General features: G+C 39.0%; 7 protein-coding genes across 7 annotated transcripts; 3 read left to right on the forward strand and 4 right to left on the reverse strand. All coding sequences in view use genetic code 12, as the record gives it.

The window, feature by feature from the left end:
• RPS26A (40S ribosomal protein eS26) lies at window positions 1-360 on the forward strand (the record flags this gene model as incomplete). The annotated part of the gene is made up of 1 exon (XM_051752162.1): window positions 1-360. One exon carries the CDS (start codon window positions 1-3, stop codon window positions 358-360), a length of 360 nt encoding a protein of 119 aa, XP_051608636.1.
• Window positions 361-1,306: 946 nt separating this feature from the next.
• CDC55 (protein phosphatase 2A regulatory subunit) lies at window positions 1,307-2,962 on the forward strand (the record flags this gene model as incomplete). The annotated part of the gene is made up of 1 exon (XM_051752163.1): window positions 1,307-2,962. One exon carries the CDS (start codon window positions 1,307-1,309, stop codon window positions 2,960-2,962), a length of 1,656 nt encoding a protein of 551 aa, XP_051608637.1.
• A 277-nt stretch (window positions 2,963-3,239) lies between these two features.
• Window positions 3,240-3,632, reverse strand: COX13 (cytochrome c oxidase subunit VIa; the record flags this gene model as incomplete). The annotated part of the gene is made up of 1 exon (XM_051752164.1): window positions 3,240-3,632. One exon carries the CDS (start codon window positions 3,630-3,632, stop codon window positions 3,240-3,242), a length of 393 nt encoding a protein of 130 aa, XP_051608638.1.
• Window positions 3,633-4,061: 429 nt separating this feature from the next.
• On the reverse strand, window positions 4,062-6,617 carry KGF57_002812 (uncharacterized protein; the record flags this gene model as incomplete). The annotated part of the gene is made up of 1 exon (XM_051752165.1): window positions 4,062-6,617. One exon carries the CDS (start codon window positions 6,615-6,617, stop codon window positions 4,062-4,064), a length of 2,556 nt encoding a protein of 851 aa, XP_051608639.1.
• Window positions 6,618-8,528: 1,911 nt separating this feature from the next.
• KGF57_002813 (uncharacterized protein) lies at window positions 8,529-11,030 on the reverse strand (the record flags this gene model as incomplete). Its single annotated transcript, XM_051752166.1, has 1 exon — window positions 8,529-11,030. The coding sequence occupies one exon, from the start codon at window positions 11,028-11,030 to the stop codon at window positions 8,529-8,531; it is 2,502 nt and encodes an 833-aa protein (XP_051608640.1).
• Window positions 11,031-15,799: 4,769 nt separating this feature from the next.
• On the forward strand, window positions 15,800-17,257 carry KGF57_002814 (catalase; the record flags this gene model as incomplete). The annotated part of the gene is made up of 1 exon (XM_051752167.1): window positions 15,800-17,257. One exon carries the CDS (start codon window positions 15,800-15,802, stop codon window positions 17,255-17,257), a length of 1,458 nt encoding a protein of 485 aa, XP_051608641.1.
• A 686-nt stretch (window positions 17,258-17,943) lies between these two features.
• Window positions 17,944-18,726, reverse strand: KGF57_002815 (phosphatase PAP2 family protein; the record flags this gene model as incomplete). The annotated part of the gene is made up of 1 exon (XM_051752168.1): window positions 17,944-18,726. The coding sequence occupies one exon, from the start codon at window positions 18,724-18,726 to the stop codon at window positions 17,944-17,946; it is 783 nt and encodes a 260-aa protein (XP_051608642.1).
• Window positions 18,727-18,865: the final 139 nt, after the last annotated feature.

Here is an 18,865-nt window from a genome sequence, read left to right on the forward strand (position 1 = left end):
ATGCCAAAAAAGAGAGCTTCCAACGGTAGAAACAAGAAGGGTAGAGGTCACGTTAAGCCAGTCAGATGTTTGAACTGTGCTAGATGTGTACCAAAGGACAAAGCCATCAAGAGAGTAACAATCAGAAACATGGTTGAAGCTGCTGCTGTTAGAGATTTGTCTGAAGCTTCAGTCTATCAAGAATATGCTCTTCCAAAGTTGTACAACAAGTTGCACTACTGTGTCTCATGTGCTATTCATGCTAGAATTGTCAGAGTCAGATCAAGATCCGACAGAAGAATCAGAACTCCACCACAAAGAAAGAGATTCACCTCTGACAGAAAAGTTTCACCACAAGATGCTGCTAAGAAGGCTAACTAAATCTGTTAGGTAGTTTTTTTCTCTTTGCAATGTTTATCAATACTCATGTATAAATGTGTACACAATCAAGCTTTATTAGTTTAACTTAATAAGAGTAATGTAGATTGAGAAGTTTTGGTGTGGCAATGTATGCTGTTTGAAAAGTTTGTTTCCCGTAATATTTTGCAACAAAATTGGTGCAAAATTAGAAACTTCAAGACAGCAGTGGAGGTTTAAGCAGAATTGAAAGGTTTACATACCAATATTGGAAGAAAACAAGGTCTATGTAGCTAAGTGTTTTCCGGTGGCTCACCCCCGCCAGGGACTGTCTCTCAGTTATGTAAATTCCCAATACATTTGCAATATTGAAAAATGGAGTTTTACTTCGGAGTTGCATAAAGCCGACAAGTTAATCAGAGTAATTCTGCAATAGAGAGAATCAAGGCTGTCTGTTGCTAAAAGTGTCTTCGTTACTACAGCATAATCAATACCAGGTGACGACATGTAAATTTTGATACTGGTAATCAGAGAAGAGAGGGGGTAGTATGTATATGCGTGTGTCTATAGTGCGACTGCGACAGAAACAGATACAGAGAGATAGTAGAGAGACAGACAGACAGATTGGGAGAGCAAAACGCAATGTAAGAAAAAGAAAAAAAAAAATTGTTGAACGAAGACAGCCTCTTGATCATCCATTATTAACTCCACACAACCAATAACCAACAACCAACTAACTACTACTACAAAACAAGCCAATTAGCAACTTTTCTACATCAACGGACATACTCTCCACGTACTTGCATTCTCTCATACTGTTCAATTGTCACTAATACGCCTCACATAGCGCACTATCTGTGTGAATCCATAATCAGCATATCGATCTTTCATTGACGCTCAGAAAAAAAAACAAAAAAAAAGAGAAAAGAAACCAACCATTCTGGCAACACAACCAGTAATATCTACAACGATGACTCAAGACGAGACATGGAAATTCTCTCAATGTTTTGGTGACAAGGGAGATATCGAAAACATAACTGAAGCGGACATTATATCTACTGTTGAGTTTGATAGCACAGGAGATTTTCTAGCAACTGGTGATAAGGGCGGGAGAGTAGTACTATTTGAACGGAGTCACAACAAAAAGAAACAAGGCTGTGAATACAAGTTTTTCACCGAGTTTCAGAGTCACGATGCTGAATTTGATTATTTGAAATCGTTGGAAATTGAAGAAACGATAAATAAAGTCAAGTGGTTGAAAAGTGGCACTGATGCATTGTATCTTTTATCTACAAATGACAAGACTATCAAGTTGTGGAAGATCCAAGAACGGCAAATCAAATTAGTATCTGCGAACAATCTCAATGGACTGGACCATTTCCCTGTGGAAGGTAGTGGTGGTGGACTTGGTGGCGGTCTTGGTGGCGGTCTTGGCATATCATCATTGAAATTGCCACAATTGGAATTGCACGATAAATTGATCTCGGTTCAGCCAAAGAAGATTTACTCGAACGCTCATGCCTATCACATAAACTCCATCTCAGTCAATTCTGATCAAGAAACTTTTATAAGCGCTGATGATTTGAGAATAAATTTGTGGAATTTGGGTATAGCTGATCAGTCGTTCAACATTGTTGATATCAAACCAACAAATATGGAAGAGTTGACTGAAGTCATCACCAGTGCCAAGTTTCACCCCACACAATGTAATCTATTTATGTACAGTTCATCAAAGGGGACGATTAAATTGTCAGATATGAGATCTAGCTCATTATGTGACACACACGCCAAGATTTTTGAGGAGTATTCTGATCCATCGTCACATAATTTCTTCACTGAGATTACCAGTTCCATTTCCGATGTTGAATTTAGTGCCAATGGGCGGTACATTGCATCGAGAGATTACATGACGGTGAAAATCTGGGATTTGGCAATGGAGAATAAACCAGTCAAGACAATTAATGTTCATGAACATTTGCGAGAACGGTTGTGTGACACATATGAGAACGATTCCGTGTTTGATAAGTTTGAAGTACAATTCAGTGGTGACAGTAGATCAGTTATGACAGGCTCATACAATAACAAATTTATGATTTACCCCAACGTTACTTCGGGCGAAGATGCCAAAACCTTCAAGAGCACGTCGTCGTCGTCAAAGTCGTTAAAGTCGAAGAAGAGGAGCAAGAACAGAAAAGGATGGCGAGGTGGTGATGGCACAAATGGCGGTGATAATGTTGACGAAGATAATGACAATAACAATGACGACGACGACGAAGAAGAAGAAGATGATGACGATGATGACGATGTTGACGAAGATGACGAAGATGACGAATTTGACCAGATGGACTCTCCGCCGAATAATAAGAACTCGCCAGTTTCGCAATTGGAGGATGAAGAGGACCAAGATGAGATTATATTACAAGCTGATAAGTCTGCCTTCAAGTCAAAGAAGACAGGTAATCATTCCTCCAGAAGGAGGATGATGAGCGGAGGAGTCTCCAATCTTGGACGCGATTACGATGACATTGATTTCAAAAAGAATATTTTGCATTTATCGTGGCATCCAAGGGAGAATTCAGTGGCTATTGCAGCAACCAACAATTTATACATTTTTTCAACTCTATAGAGAATATAACTTGAGCAAACTGTACTCGGAAAGGAGAAGCAAATTGACGGCCACACAATTGATGACTCTACATTGAACCCTTGACGCAAATACTTTATATCCAATTTCAAACGAATATATATAAAAAACGTTAAATAATGACAATATCAAATAGGAAATCCAAGCCAATCTCTCTTCATAATCCATTTTTAACAAACATCACTTGTCAATCAACTAGGTCTTTTATTTATTTCTCTCTCTCTCCCTCTCTCTTGCTCGCCGTCCTTTCTCAAAGTGTTTAATTCTGAACATGTCTGTTCACATCACTGTTCCAGAAAAGGGTCTTGTCTCCATCACCCCAAAAGAAGGGCTTCGATCTAATATTCTGATAATCATACTGTTGAGGCCACTCCTCATCGCTCAAATGTCTAGTGTGTTCACGATGATGAGCATGGTCCAATTCGACTTTACCCACAGGGATAGCCGTCAACAAAATAGCGGGCAATGCCACCAAGTAAGTCAACCTTTTCCAAGTGTCGGTGATTTTGGCCGAGTGGTGGACCTTGGTTTCGTATTGTTGGATGAATTGGTCGCCCAATTGCTTGTTAGGTTTGTAGGCCAAGTCTTTCAAGTACTTGGATGGGGCGTAGTGTGAGGCGAACCTGCGGAAGGTGAGCTGTCTGGACATCATTTGTTGGTAAGGAAGTTGTTGGTGTGGTAACAATTAGTTGAAATGGCTGATGTTCACAGGTTTATTTTTATTTTTATTTTTATTTTTTTCTTTTCTTTTGCTTTGGGTTGACTGTTTTTGTATTTGATTTTATTGGGTGTAGAGAAGTCGTGCACAGTGAACAAGAACGAAAAAAAATAAAAATAATCACCTTATTATTTTCCTTTCGACTGATAATCTATGTGGCTGCGAAAAGTAAAGCACCATAATACGAAAGAGATCTACAAGTTCGAGTGACTCGAGGATACTGATGGATTCCACGTATATGCAAGACTTTATACATCTGTGGACTACCCCTCTGATACATACTTGCTATGTCATCTTTTATAGCATGCTATATTGGACTCTAAATTTGAACTTCCCGAGTTTCTATATGTAATTTCTATGCTGTTACTTAGATTCCTGCTTTAATCTCTTCCTCTTCTCCCCTTTTCGCTCTTTCTTTGCCTTATTCTTCTGCTTGTCTTCCACTATCTTGTCCTGTTTCTTCTCCTTTCCCAATACTGCATTTTTCAACACATTGAAATAACCAGGAATATCTTCTCGTCTACTATTCTTAATGCTTGCAGCATACTCCACAACCTTATCATTCAATGTCTTCAACTCGTCGTTGTAATTGTACCCCTTACCACCATGAGCATCTCTAACTTGATTGACAAAGTAATCCAATTGCAAACTAGCACGTGTCTTCAATAGAGATTCCCCCCATCCATCATTATCGAGACTATCACCACCAGTATTGCCGTTGCCAAACCCATATATATCAGCATTCTCCTTCAAAAATTTCTTGATTGACGACCTGTTCTTTACAAGCTTGCGTAATTGCTCATTGTGGAGCATGGTCACTTTATGCGTAGCAATAAACTCGCGCAACACCGGCTCATTTTCATACAAGAACTCAATATACTCATCATCAGATAAATTGATAGTGATGATATTAGTATCTCCTTCACTCACTTTGCGCAATCGACCTTGGCCATCACTTTGCCCACCATTAGTGACAAATTTCAATACGGTGTCTTTCAGAACCCAAATCCGCAATTTGGGTAAAAACACATAACCAGCAAACAATGTACTTGAAGTCCCCTTTGATTTGTATTCGACATGCAACATAGTTTCGAAATCCTCCGGAATGTAACCCAATTCACCTTGGACTGAATTGAGACGCAAGGGACTGATTTCCTGTAATTTGGCGAAATGGGCATTACGACAATTGTAAACTTGCAAAAAGCTATTCTTTTCCACGGGACTAATGCTGTTCCAGTCAACTCCATTCGCGTCATGTTTAGGCAAGAGCATATTGTATCTTGCTGCATTAGGCATATCAGAAACGGCCAACCCGGTGATATCGATATACAAACCAGTATCCAAGTCAATAAACCTTGCATCGATATTGTTTCTGCCATTTCCTCTGGCTCTATGTGAGATGAATGTCGAGGAGTCCAAGAAAAACCGACTATACTTCAGCTCCTTATTCAAGTCATTCCCCAAATCAACAACGATTGTTTGGTTAAACAATTGCGAAAGACGGTGCAAGTCAGTAATGGGCATTTGAACATCAACGTCAGAATCCCATGGGAATTGCAATCCATTCCAAAACCAAGAAAGTAACGATCCATGAGCAACCCAAGCGGTTAAATTATATTGATTGGTGAGTTTGAGAAAAGCTTGAAGAAGTGCATTTATGGAGATGCTTTGTATGGGGGTGCGATTTACTATTCCATTGAAAAATCTCCAATCGTAATGACCTCCCAATGCGTAATTTACTTCTCTTCTCACAATGTATGCCTCGTGGAAATACTTCAGTGGGTCGTGCTCCTGTAACGATGTCTTGAGGGCATGGAGATAATTTTTGTCGGTTTGATTGAGTGAAGAAGACGTAGCTTGTGATTCCAAGGTTGTGACAATTTGAGCACTGTTGTCAATAAACTGCTCATGCTGGAGATGTTTTTCCAATTCAAGTTGTGCGCTTCGAGCGGGCAATTTACTAGCCAATAGGCCAATTTCCTCATTTATATTGATATTTCCCTCGTGGAACAAATCCGAGTCCTTTAATTTGATACGCTGTTGTTGTTGTTGCTCTTGATTGACATTAATTTGTATAGATTTATCGCCAGGTAACAACAATGTCATGCTCAAAGGTAGTTGCATAAAATCGTGTAGGTAAGACCGCGAAATAATTGGACGCAATGATTTCTTATTTCTTCCAGCTGGAGCAAAGATATGGAATCCGGTTGTATATTCAACAGGCGATGCTGTTTTCCGTTCATGCTGTATCCTTTTGAATGCGTCAATAGTGTCCTGGGTATATTTAGCTTGTGCTTCAGGGTCTTTTAAAATACGATCTATATCGTCATCACTGACACAGTATTGCTCCCATTTCAACAATCCTTCCCGGTCATTCTTTTTCGGATTCTTGGAAGAGGTGTCAAAATATGAACATGGTTTCTTTTCGTGAGAGAAGAGGTAATTTTCCATTGCTGACATATCGACAAAGTCACTCCAGTGGAAGACGGGTATGGTCAACTGTTGCGGTTGCTGTTGTTGGGGATCCTGTGAGCTTAATTTCCCATTCATGTACTTCAATAACAATCCAAGGGTGTAGCGAGGATCATAGGGCTGTAGTGGCGGTATTTGTTCCCTTGGAGGGATACTTATCGTGTAAAACAGTTCATCTTGAGTGTAAGTGGTTCCTTGCAAGACTTGTCTCGTGACTTTTAGTCTTTCTTTAGCTTTTTCATCGACAGGCTCTACACCTGTGCCCAGTGATTGCTGCTCCTGCTGTAGTTGCTGCTTGTGCATGTAGTCAACCACCATCGTATCAAAGTCATTCTCTTCTCGGTCTTGCTCACTCGCCAATAGTAGATGTTTTAGTTGTGGGATCGGCACATTTTGAGCTATGTATTGTTTGAGTGAAGTGTTTTGAATATGTGAAGCAACAAGCATGTGGGTTATGAGAAGGATAAATAGTAGCAACACAGCGCGTGATCGCCGCATGGCAACTCGCCGGAATATAGGACCGAATTTGGACATGGGGAGGGAGCTATGAATATGTATGTATAGATTGTGTACTTTATAGCTAAACGTGGATACGCTGTGCCAAGTGATGTAGTTAAACCAAGTTGACCTGCTTGTATGCCTTTCTCTTTTGCTTGAAATGGATTCTGATTTGCTGTAGGTTGTAAAAATTTTTTAAAGTTGTTGTTGTTGTTGTTGTTGTTGTTGTTGTTGTCTGACTGTCTGTCTGTTTGAAAGGGTCGTGTGACTGGAGTATAGATTTGAAATTTTGGTTGTTCAATTTTGTGATACAAAAAGAATATGTGGAAAAAGAAGCCAAGCAAAAAAAAAATAAAAGTGAAGTATTGTTGTTGTTGTACCTTATCCGTAACAAGATAAATGATGATGATGTAATGGAAGAGAAGCTAGATGTCAGGTTTTGTAGATTTTGTTGTTTTTAAGAACGAGCATAGTTTGGTGAGTACATATATATACACACAGCATCGTATACGATGCTGTGAGTGGGGATCAACTTATTTACATACGATTATTTGTATGTCACTCTCTTACGTATTGTATATACTCTTTTAAGCCTTGTTGTAACAACTACATCTAAACACCCAATCACAACAAAAATAATAAAGGGAAAAATAAAAAAAAATTGATACATGAAGTAGATTTTGTGTACTCGGTTATAATGCCCTCACGCGACCAAAAGGCATCAAAATAATCGGGATCTACCAACCCACTTTGAAACATCAACACTGTTGAAGGCGAGACTCCACACATTAACAGAATACTTACATCTGTATAGCTCCTTTGAAGGTCTTGCTTTCTTATAACCCATACGCAATAAAAGTGTTCACGTGCAGACAAAAACTAATTTGAGATCTGATCTTCAAACAGATAACCAAATAAACTGCATCAAGTCAGTCACTACTTTCGGCTACACGCTCTCTGCAATACATCTCTCATAGTGTAAAAATCTCAAATTAAACACACGTGGTTGATTGAAAGTTTTATTTATTTTAATTTTTTTTTTTTAACCAATCAACATAAATTTCAAAGCCTTGTTTCACTTCTCATACAAAACTCATGCCTCTTTGCTTACAAGTTCAACTCTAAAATTTTAGCGTTGTCTCATTCCGAACCAGCACCACGTAGATGCCAACTTTTGCTTTCTTTTTTTGCTGTTTTATGAGCATTGATGAAAAAGCCTTGCCACATCCATATTTTCCTCCGTAAGAAAAATTTCAGCTTCCAGCCCTGTTGATGAAATTGTATGGCTCAGACCGCATACACCCTTCCTTGGTATGACCATCAAAAAGTAAATACAGTATTTCAAACAATAGTTGCATTGTCTCCAAATCCAAGTTCATTCAATTGAAAACAAGAGTTTGTGTAATATATGACACGTAGCAAAAGATAAGAACTATAGAAATTACAGCACTTGATAGATTCGGTCGTCGAAACGGTGCTTTTGTGAATCGCCATAGTTGTGACAAGATGATTGTACCATTTAGAGTTCTAGATATCTAGGAATACATCAGCATTGTCTTTTGATTTATCTTCAGAATTGAGTGATTTTTTTTTTGGCTTATTAACTATTAATTGTTTGTGGCTTCAGGTATTAACCCTCTCCACCATCATAAACGAATGACTCTGTATTACACTTTTGTATGCAATGGTTACTAACTTTTCTCCTCAGCTGAATAGGCAATATCAATTACCTGATTCCAGTTTCATATCCTCTTCTTTTTCGTCTCCGTTTCCCTCTGCAGAAGCAGAAGCAGGAGCAGAAGCAGAAGCAGAAGCAGGAGCAGCAGTAGCTCCTCATCCTCCACCGTCGTTCGAAATGGTTTATCCAGATTGATTGCCTTGCACCCCCTTCCATGCAGCTTCAGCTTCTGTAATCTTGTTTCTCAATCTTTGCATCTCATTTTCAAAATCGTATCCACCTTCAGCATGTCTCGTTTGGTAGATGAAATGATCCAATTGTAAATTGGCTCGTATCGCATCCTCACTCAACACGTTATCATCACCATCACCATCACCATCACCATCACCATCACCACTAGTGAAAAGATACTTTGTTGATTGATTCTCCAATAAAGTTTGTATCTCGATATTGTGTAGTGCGGTGACTTTATAAGAAGCCATAAATTCGCGCAAGACTGAATCATTTTGATACATGTAATCAATATACTCTTCATTTGTCAAATTAAAAGTCTTGACTTCAATTTTCCCCTCCTTCACTGTCTTCATTTTGGGGTTTGTATCATCTTCCTTATCATTATCGTCATACGTGGCCAAATTCGCTTGAACGAAATCGGTAATGGGTTTGTCATAAACCCATTGACGTAGTTTGGGCAAGTAGACACGATCGCGATACACCGTGCTAGCAATACCCTTTTCTTGATACTCCACAAGAAGCATACTCTCAAACCCAGGTGGGATATACCCGTACCCACCCTGGATCGAACTTAATCGAAGTGGACTTAGTTCGTGAAGCTGTGAAAAGTGCTTGTTACGACAATTGTAAACTTGTAAAAATGCATTACGATCAATTTGACTTATAGATGCATCGTTTTTGTTGCGATCAAATTCAGTGTTTACCAATAAATCATTATACCTGGCAGGTGCTGGTTCGTCACTTAGTGCCAATGCAGTTATATCCACGTACAACCCAGTGTCCAAATCAACAAATCGGGCATCGATGTTATTCAAGCCTTGTCCTCTTGCTCTATGTGAAATAAATGTCGATGAGTCCAAGTAGTATCGACCAAATCTCAATTCACTTGAGAGGTCGTTGCCAAAATCAACTATAACTGATTGGTTAAACAATTGCGATAGCTTGTGTAAATCTTGAATTGGCATTTGAACATCGATATCAGCATCCCATGGAAATTGTAGCCCGTTCCAATACCATGACAATAATGACCCATGAGCTATCCAAGTATTGATATTGTATTGATTTGTGAGTCTGAGGAACGCCTTGAGTAATCCATTGATAGAGACTTCTTGTTGTGGGGTGTCATTGATAATTCCATTGATGAATCTCCAATCGTAATGACCACCTAGTACAAATTTAGGCTCACTTTTCAAAATGTTTGCTTCATAGAAATATTTTGGTGCATCTTTAGTATGCAATGATGTACGGAGTGAGTTTAAATAACTTTGATCAGTTTGGTTGAGTGGCGATGTTTGTGATTCCAATGTCAAGATATTACGACTAGTCTTGTCAACAAAGTGGTCCTCCGCGAGATGCTTCTGGTATGGTAATCCTCCCTCCATGGGGGACAATTTGTTAGCAAGTGATGCAATTTCATCCTTGATGTTGAGCTCACCTTCTTTCAACAACTCTGAGTCGCGCAATTTCCGACGATCATTGGTATTGACGTTGTATTGCACTGATTTATCTCCTGGCAATAAAAGGGTCAATGTCAATGGCAAGGGCATGAAATCGTAAAGATACGAACGAGCGAGAATGGAGCGGAGTTCACGTTTGTTTCGTCCAGCATTATCATAAATGTGGAATCCAGTAGTCAAGAACGGCGACAATTCACGTTCTTGTTTGATTCTTTGAAATGAAGCAATAACTTCAGGACTATACGGTTTTTGTGCTTCTTCATCTTGCAAAATTCGATCAATCTCGGCATCGTCAACACAATAGTTCTTGGTTTCATATATCCTTTGGGCTTTGTTTGTGTCTGGATCGATTGTGGCATCAAAGTGTTTGCAACTCTGTTTCTCTGGATTGAACAAGTATTGCTCCATTATTGACATGTCAGTGTAGTCTGCCCAGTGGAAAAAAGGAATGGTTATATTGTTATTGTTGTTGTTGTTGTTCTTGTTGTTGTTGTTCTTGTTGTTGTTGTTCTTGTTGTTGTTGTTGTTATTGGCCATGTCATTGATGTGTTTCAACAATAACCCAAACGTGAAACGAGGGTCATAGTTCTGAAATTGAGGTATCTGGTCTCTTGGTGGGATATTGATAACTTCAAATGACTTGTCATTGGTAAACGTGATCTCCTTCAAGACTTGTTCAGCAATGTCAATCTGCATCTGTGTCTTATCATCAAACGTTCCATCAACAGTTTGTAATTTAAGAAGCTTTTCTTGGTTTGTTATTAGCTCCACCACTTGCATGTCAAATTCAGCAAGGTCTTTAAAGCTATCTTGCCCTTGTAGTACTTTTCGAAGTTTTGATAGATTGACGGCGGATGATATGAACTGCTTGATAGGTGTTAGTTGTATATATGATATGATGAGGACATGGATTAGTATTAACCCAAAGATTATGAAAACACCTCTGGATTTTCTTAATGTTAGCTTTTGAAGTATATGGTGGATTGGAAACATATTGAAAAAGGGGATAGGTAGTAGGGCTTGTTTTTGAAAGAAAGAATGGGATCTGATAACTTAACAAACCAGATCTCACCAAAATGAAATAATAGATGTATTGAATGAAAAGGTTATCTTTTCATCAAGCTTTTAATGAATAGGATTCTATTCTTGTTTTTTTTAAAAAAAAAAAAAAATTAAGCCAACAAAACTGCTGCTAAACAAGAAAGTATATATATATACTGACAATATCACCCTCCAAAATCTGCAAAACCCTTGTGTTTTTTTTTTTTTTCGGCATTTAGATGTGGCTTTATGAAAAGAACAATGTATAACAAAAGGGGGTGGGGGGGGTGGTAATTTATTAAAAAAAAAAAATTCTGTGTATTTCTTTAATTCAACAAAACAGAAACAGTGTGTGGGTTTATGGTAAGATCTGATTGATTTAGTTTTGTTTCTTTAAATAAAGATACTAGAAATCGTCAATACTTGAGATGGCGGGTAGCGGGGTTGGGTATTTGTTTAAAGAGCAGAATGTAATCTTGTTTCGGAAGAAGATAAATGCAAATACAATAGTGGTTGTGGGTTTTGTGTTATTTGCATTTGGGTTCTGTTGCATTGAGAAAAGAAATACAGTTACACAAACATATTAATCCTTATATGCAGGAAGTGTAACTTTAACATAGGCAACTACTGCAACAACAACAACAACAACAACAAAGAAGATTAAAAAAAAAAAAAAAAAATTTTTTCAGTGTAGGAACAACAAGAAAATAATCTGTTGATGAAAAAAAGACTCATTAGACTTTTGATGTAACAGGCGCCTTTGGATGTAGTAGTGTTGTGTAGTACTAGCTCGAAAAAGTGTGAGCTGATGATGTATAAGATGCAAGAATAGCCTAATGTGAAAAAGTCGACGACAAACAGAAGTTGTCTTGATTCTAGAAGGGTGACAACTCTCAAATACAGTAATAACACAAAGCCAAATCATCAGTTGCTAACTAAAAAGCTAGTTTTTTTTCCATGTTTTATTTAGTCGTGTGACTGGTAAGAATTAGAGTTAAGGAACAAGAGAAAGCGAGCGTTGATTGTTTTTGTTTACACAATTAATAAGAAACACAAACAGTGCGAAACCTATTTTTATGAAACGATACTTACTTCAAGGTAAACATATAAACAAAGGTAAACACAACTTAAAGCGCATCCACACCCAAATTGTGGATACAGATCACAAGATCGTGAATCACTCCTGAAGGGTGGTCATAATAACAACACTTCTTACCAAATCAACTCTGTGAAAAAAAAGAAAAGGCAAGACACCATTTCTGTATTAAATTAATTCGTAAGCCCCGAAAATTTGATGTGAAGCTCTAGCTCCTCTATCTGTAAGTCTACGCCTTGTTCAAAGTTAGAGACCACTGTACTATAGCACAGCTACAGACGCAGAATTCCAAATGCACACTCCCTGCCATGGCTAATAGATCCTCAATACAAAAATTTCTTGTAATGTCAGCCTGCTTGCTCAAAAAAAAAAGGTAAAAATATACAAGACGTGTACAGATTTGGATACATTTACGAGCTCGCATTAGGGAACTTACCAAGTCCGTCCTTGGTTTTTAGAAGGCAGCAAGGTTTTTCTCTTCTACGCAAATGGGGTTATAGCTCTACAGTTACAGACTTTCAAAAGGCATACTGTTGAATCAAGATTCTCCGGTAAGTTTGAAACGCCAAATTTATCGGCATTAGAATACTGTATATAGCGTATACAAACAAAAACCATTTAAAGGTCACACGACAAGAAAAAAGGAAAAAAAGAACAAAAAGAAAAGAAAAAAGACAAAATTTCATCAATACACGCCCAACGAGCTTATCAAACGGGATTGAATGATGTAGGATTAACAAATGTATATTCCGTGTGACTGTGTGTGAGCATAAATGTATTTGAGGGTGTTGCCATCCTTGCACCTGATTGTGTACTCGATGAACCCCTTATTTTAGATGCCACTATACCGGCATATGCAGTAACTGGTTATGAGTTATTTTGACCAAAGAAAATTTCTTTTTTTTTCTTCAATTGTTCCTTGTCAGATCCCTTTTTTTTTTGAGGTACAATCGGAGTTACCCAGTTTTTGTTACTATACACGAAGGTTATGAGTCGTGTGAGTTCTGTACTGACAAGCCCACAATCGTGAATCAATACAGTACAGCCAAAGCAAAAACGTCACCTATGGATTACAAAGGGTTCCGGTAATCTTGAGAGACAGAGACTGCGTTGTAAAAACAAGCGAGAATGTAGCAGCAGTTCAGTATGTATGCAAAGGAGGGGGGCAGCTTGGTTGTCTCTACGACTTGTAATGCCCTTTCGATGGGACTCCTTTTGGGAATTCCAAAGTACGATGCCATTTGTTTCTGAAAGTTGCACAGTTTACACAAGCTCCTTGCGATTTCGCTTAGCCGTCATACAGTGTTTGGCATGATCGTCTTGTCAGTAGTTGTTTATCAATCAACAAGGGCTCAATTGAGTTGGCGCAAGATGGTTTAACACCTATGGTGCTATCCGTAAAGGTTACCTAGGAAACAAATATAACAAACAACTCTATTGAACCGTTCCATGCGAAGCTCAAAAACATCAAGTTTTGATTTTGAGAAGAGATGTGAAACGGGCCTTTTATGTTTATTTTTTTGTTAAAATTCCTGATTTGCTTCAATGTTGTCGTCGAACGAAAAAGGAGAACGTGTCGAGGAAGAGATCAATGTCGTGAAAAAAAAAGTTTTTCCGGAGATTTTGCGACAAGGTAACGAAGGTGAATCACTCCACTTCTTTCAAGTGATCCGTGGATCGTAAAGATTTCAAGTTGATGAGTTACAGCACCACTGATAAGCAAGATTACCCCCAAGATTGAGAAAGATGCCTCTCGCATTTATTACCTCGAGAATTTTGCCATTAAGTAAAGACAAAAATTAAGATTGCGCAATTTGTAGAACTATTTCCAGTTTTTGGTATTTGAGAAAGACAATATCTGACACGTTGAGCATCAAAACCGGCACAGAACATCTTTTCAATTTCCAGACCTCTAATAAATATGTCAGCTGCTCTGTACAGTTAACGGAACAGCAGCGACGGCTCTTGTCCTTCCGACTGAAAATAAGTTTCTAAACTTAGTAATACAGCCTGTCAAAAATATTTAGTTCTATTGACACAAAAAGGTATCATCAGTGTGCACGCCCAACAGATATTGATTCCAGTAACGGAGAGTTTGATGCAACTGTGTACAAATGTGATATGGCTTTGCTCAGCCATGGCCCAGATTAGAATGGGTGGGTGAAAGTGATACTAATAACAATTAGGCGAAAAGTTCCAAGCCGAAAGTGTTGTAAGTCATTCTTTCCCGAGTACAAAGTGAGCAGTAACGTCTATAAGCAATGCACGAAACCACCCATGCAGCTTAGTAATATCAGCGATGGACCTGGACCGCCAAATGAGCGTGAATTCGATGGAAGAGAACAGCTGCTACTGACATAATCATCACACGTAGTGACTAGTATCAGGAGATGGCAACCCCCTCCGAGACTACACGTGCATGTGTTCATATCACTTCTCACCAACTAAACCACCCTTGTAGTTAATTTTGCACCTGGTAGTGCCTAAACTAGCCAGCGCCTGGAGTTATCGGTAATTTTAAAACTAAAATTACACAAAACTTTCAATCACCTTACTCGAAACGGAAATAAAAAGTTAGCTTTTTCGAACCACAGTTTGTACGTCACATGAAAAATCCCGCTGCGGGACGGGAAATAAGGATACAAGAGCTCAAAAGGAGGGGGGAAGGGTGGTTATAGTTGGCAATGCACTATCATGGGGTTGACTTTGCCAACTTCTGCTGTTCTTTGGCTTGTGAAGCTACGCATCGCATCGCAGACTTGTAAAATGTCTTACCTCGAATGTACGGCTCCTTAATGTGAAGACGAAAACTACCCGAGGTTGAACTAATTTTGTGTTGTTCCAAAATTTCGTCCAACAGAAGGAAAAATAATTGTAAACTCTGGGGTAAAAAAAAATTAACAAAACAAAACAAAACAAAACAGAATATAACACGCTCTTGGCCAATAAGAATTGAGGAAATAATAATACAATAGTGTAAATAGCCAGCAGCCACAATCTTTTGTATGTAATTTCGTTAGTATAGTAGTTACACGTGCGCAGCAGAACGAACAGGTCTTTTCGCAGTTACGGATTGATCTTTTGGTGGCCACTAGTGCATAGGTTATTTGTGTGTTATAGAGTATCTAAAACCACAATCGCCATCGGCCCACATGTCTTACAAACTCATACACGTCTTGGACATCTCGAATTGTGGTATGATTACGATTTTGTTTATTTTTATTTGTATGCATATACGTGATGTGTTGGTGCTTTGGTTACTAATAAATCCAACGGGTCTGGATTTTCATTATTGATTGATAATCAAAAAAATTGAATTTGTTAGTAAAGATTGATGTACAATGGGTTAAAATAAAGACACACACACACACTTTTGTAACAATAGTACACGACTTCTTCTATAATCCCCACTAAACAATAAAAAAGAAAAGAGACTCTCTCCCCTTTGTCAATCACATACAAATCATCCATTTCGAAAAATTCCCCTCTTCCGGCCTTGTCTTTCATTGATATAAATACAACTCGAAAATCGCACCAGTCTAATTCAGTTTTACTCTGCTTACACTTCTTTTTTTTTTTTTCTATCATCATCATTAGATAATCAATTCATATTACATTATCCACAATGGCTCCAGTATTCACTAACTCACAAGGTAACCCAGTCCCAGAACCATTTGCCACTCAAAGAATTGGTAAGCACGGTCCTTTGTTGTTGCAAGATGTCAACTTGATTGACAACTTGGCCCACTTTGACAGAGAAAGAATCCCAGAAAGAGTTGTCCACGCTAAGGGTTCCGGTGCTTATGGTGTTTTCGAAGTCACTGACGACATCACTGATATTGTTGCAGCCAAGTTTTTGGACACTGTTGGTAAGAAGACCAAGATCTTCACTAGATTCTCCACTGTTGGTGGTGAAGCTGGTTCAGCTGATTCCGCTAGAGATCCAAGAGGTTTTGCTACCAAGTTTTACACTGAAGAAGGTATCTTGGATTTAGTCTACAACAACACTCCAATTTTCTTTATTAGAGACCCATCCAAGTTCCCACACTTTATCCACACCCAAAAGAGAAACCCAGAAACCCACTTGAAGGATGCTAACATGTTCTGGGACTACTTGACTTCCAACCCAGAATCAGTTCACCAAGTTTGTTTCTTGTTCAGTGACAGAGGTACCCCAGCTTCATACAGACACATGCACGGTTTCTCTGGTCACACTTACAAGTGGGCCAACGCTAAAGGTGAATGGCACTATGTCCAAGTCCACTTTTTGACTGACCAAGGTGTCAAGAACTTGACCAACGAGGAAGCTGGTGCATTGGCCGGTTCAAACCCAGATTTTGCTCAAGAAGATTTGTTCAAGAACATTGCTGCTGGTAACTACCCATCATGGACTGCTTATATTCAAACCATGACTGAAGAACAAGCCAAGAAGGCTCCATTCTCAGTCTTTGACTTGACCAAGGTTTGGCCACACAAGGACTACCCATTGAGAAGATTTGGTAAATTCACCTTGAACGAAAACCCAAAGAACTACTTTGCTGAAGTTGAACAAGCCGCCTTCTCACCAGCCAACACTGTTCCATCAATGCAACCATCTGCTGACCCAGTCTTGCAATCAAGATTGTTCTCATACACTGATACTCAAAGATACAGATTGGGTACCAACTACGTTCAAATCCCAGTCAACTCACCATTGCATGGTACTGTTTACGCTCCAAATGTTAGAGATGGTGCTATGAATGTCAATGGTAACCTCGGTGCTACTCCAAACTACTTGGCTTCCGACATTCCAGTTGAATTCAAGCAAGCTTCATTGCAAGAAGACCAAGAGGTTTGGGAAGGTGCTGCTACTCCATTCCACTGGAAAGCTACCCCATACGAATGGGAACAACCAGCTCAATTCTGGAAGGTTTTGGGTAGAACTCCAGGCCAACAAGAACACTTGGCTCACAACATTGCTGTCCACGTTGCTAACGCTAAGCACGAAATCCAAGACAGAGTTTTCAAATACTTTGGTGGTGTTAGCCCTGAATTGGAAGCTTTGATCAAGAAGGAAGTTTTCGAATTGAGTCCAAGAAAGTAAAGTAGTATCTAGTTTACATGAAGTATGTAGATTACGTATATATTATTTATGTTTTTAAGAGAAGTTACAAGTAATGTTTTCTTGAATGATTCTGTTTATTAGTGTACATCTATTTCCCCCCTAGCGGTGGCTTTCTTAAAGCTTGGTTGTGTTACAAGATGGACATCCGCAACCTGATCCACATTTGCACAAATTCCCACAGCACTTTCCCTTCTCTGAAGATGAAGATGAAGATAAACTGGTTGAATTGGCTGAGCTGGGTGAGCTGGTAGGTTGTTTACTCGACCCACAGCATGAGCTAGATTGGCTACGACACATAATGACACTTTCGTACAAATGTAATTTTATAAATACTTCATGTTCTTCGTCGCTTGTGAGGAGAGTTGCCTTAGTTTATATATTATCGATGTTGAGATTAATCTGGTCTGATTTTTCAATTGGCTTCTTTTTTTATGCAGTACTTAGGCGCATAGCATTACTTAATTAGGAAGGAATAAGTTCCGCGTTCTTTTTGTACGCGCTAATCGATAACTAAAAGAAATGGTTTGTGGGGGGGGAGGGGGGGGATAAGCAGAGTTTGTCAAGAAAAGTAGAAAAGAGTTTGAATTCAAAGGGTCCGGTTGGAGAAATTGAGCAAGTTATTTGCTATTCCAACTTTCTATAGTACCTTCTATAATTTCAAGTTCCTAATTTGTTTCTGTTCTTTCCTGCAGCGCCGATGTCAATTGCCCGAAATACTTCCAGTATGTGAACCAGGCAAACACAATTCCCAACAAACTTCCAAACGCAACATCAAAGAAATGGTGACGATAGTCTTGGGTTCGACTGAGAGCAATGTAAGCAGCAAAAACTACCGGCAAAGTAGCCACTAGTATTAACCCCATCCTATGCTTTTCTCTCTTGAAGATACGTAGTTGGCCAATGAACCATAACGACAAGTACAATAATCCACCAAATGCCATAGACGAATGACCCAGTGGCGTCGATTTGAGTCCGTCCGACAAGTACATAGCGCCCAACGGTGAAGTACAAACACTGATGTCAACCAATGTATTTACTGGCGTTTGAGGATCGGGTCCACAACGCTGAATAAAATCGGGACGTGGGTTTCCTATCCAACATTTGAGAATGTCAGTTAACACTGAGACTGAAGACACACTAAACAATAATCCAAGTAGTGATAGCTGTATAAGATGCAACTTGTCGACATTTGTAGGGGCAATAAACAACGAGGTGATGATGATGCTGACACCTGGAATCAATGTCGAGTAGACATATAGTTCATTATCTGTAACACGTTGAACGGTGGCAAAGGGGTGTAATAGTCTAGGGTCGTTTATGTAGAATTGCCGGTGGAACGGTTCCCAATGCTCAACAACTTGGAAAAAGACGAATATTAGGCAAATTACAACGATCCAATCAGGGATGTATGATCTGAATCTGGATGAGGTGAGGTAAAGCTGCAGCATTGATGATGTTGGTGTACTAAACCGTGGGTGTTATGTTGCGATACGTCAAAAACAGTCAATACATACCGTGGATCTTTTGAAAGACCCGGCTGGCTTTTTTTTTTTTTGAGATGGACGAGAAGATTTGTGAGTCTTTTTC

Source organism: Candida theae (genome assembly GCF_024610275.1).
Source record: "Candida theae strain CBS 12239 chromosome Unknown scaffold3, whole genome shotgun sequence".
NCBI classification, from domain to species: domain Eukaryota; kingdom Fungi; phylum Ascomycota; class Pichiomycetes; order Serinales; family Debaryomycetaceae; genus Lodderomyces; species Lodderomyces theae.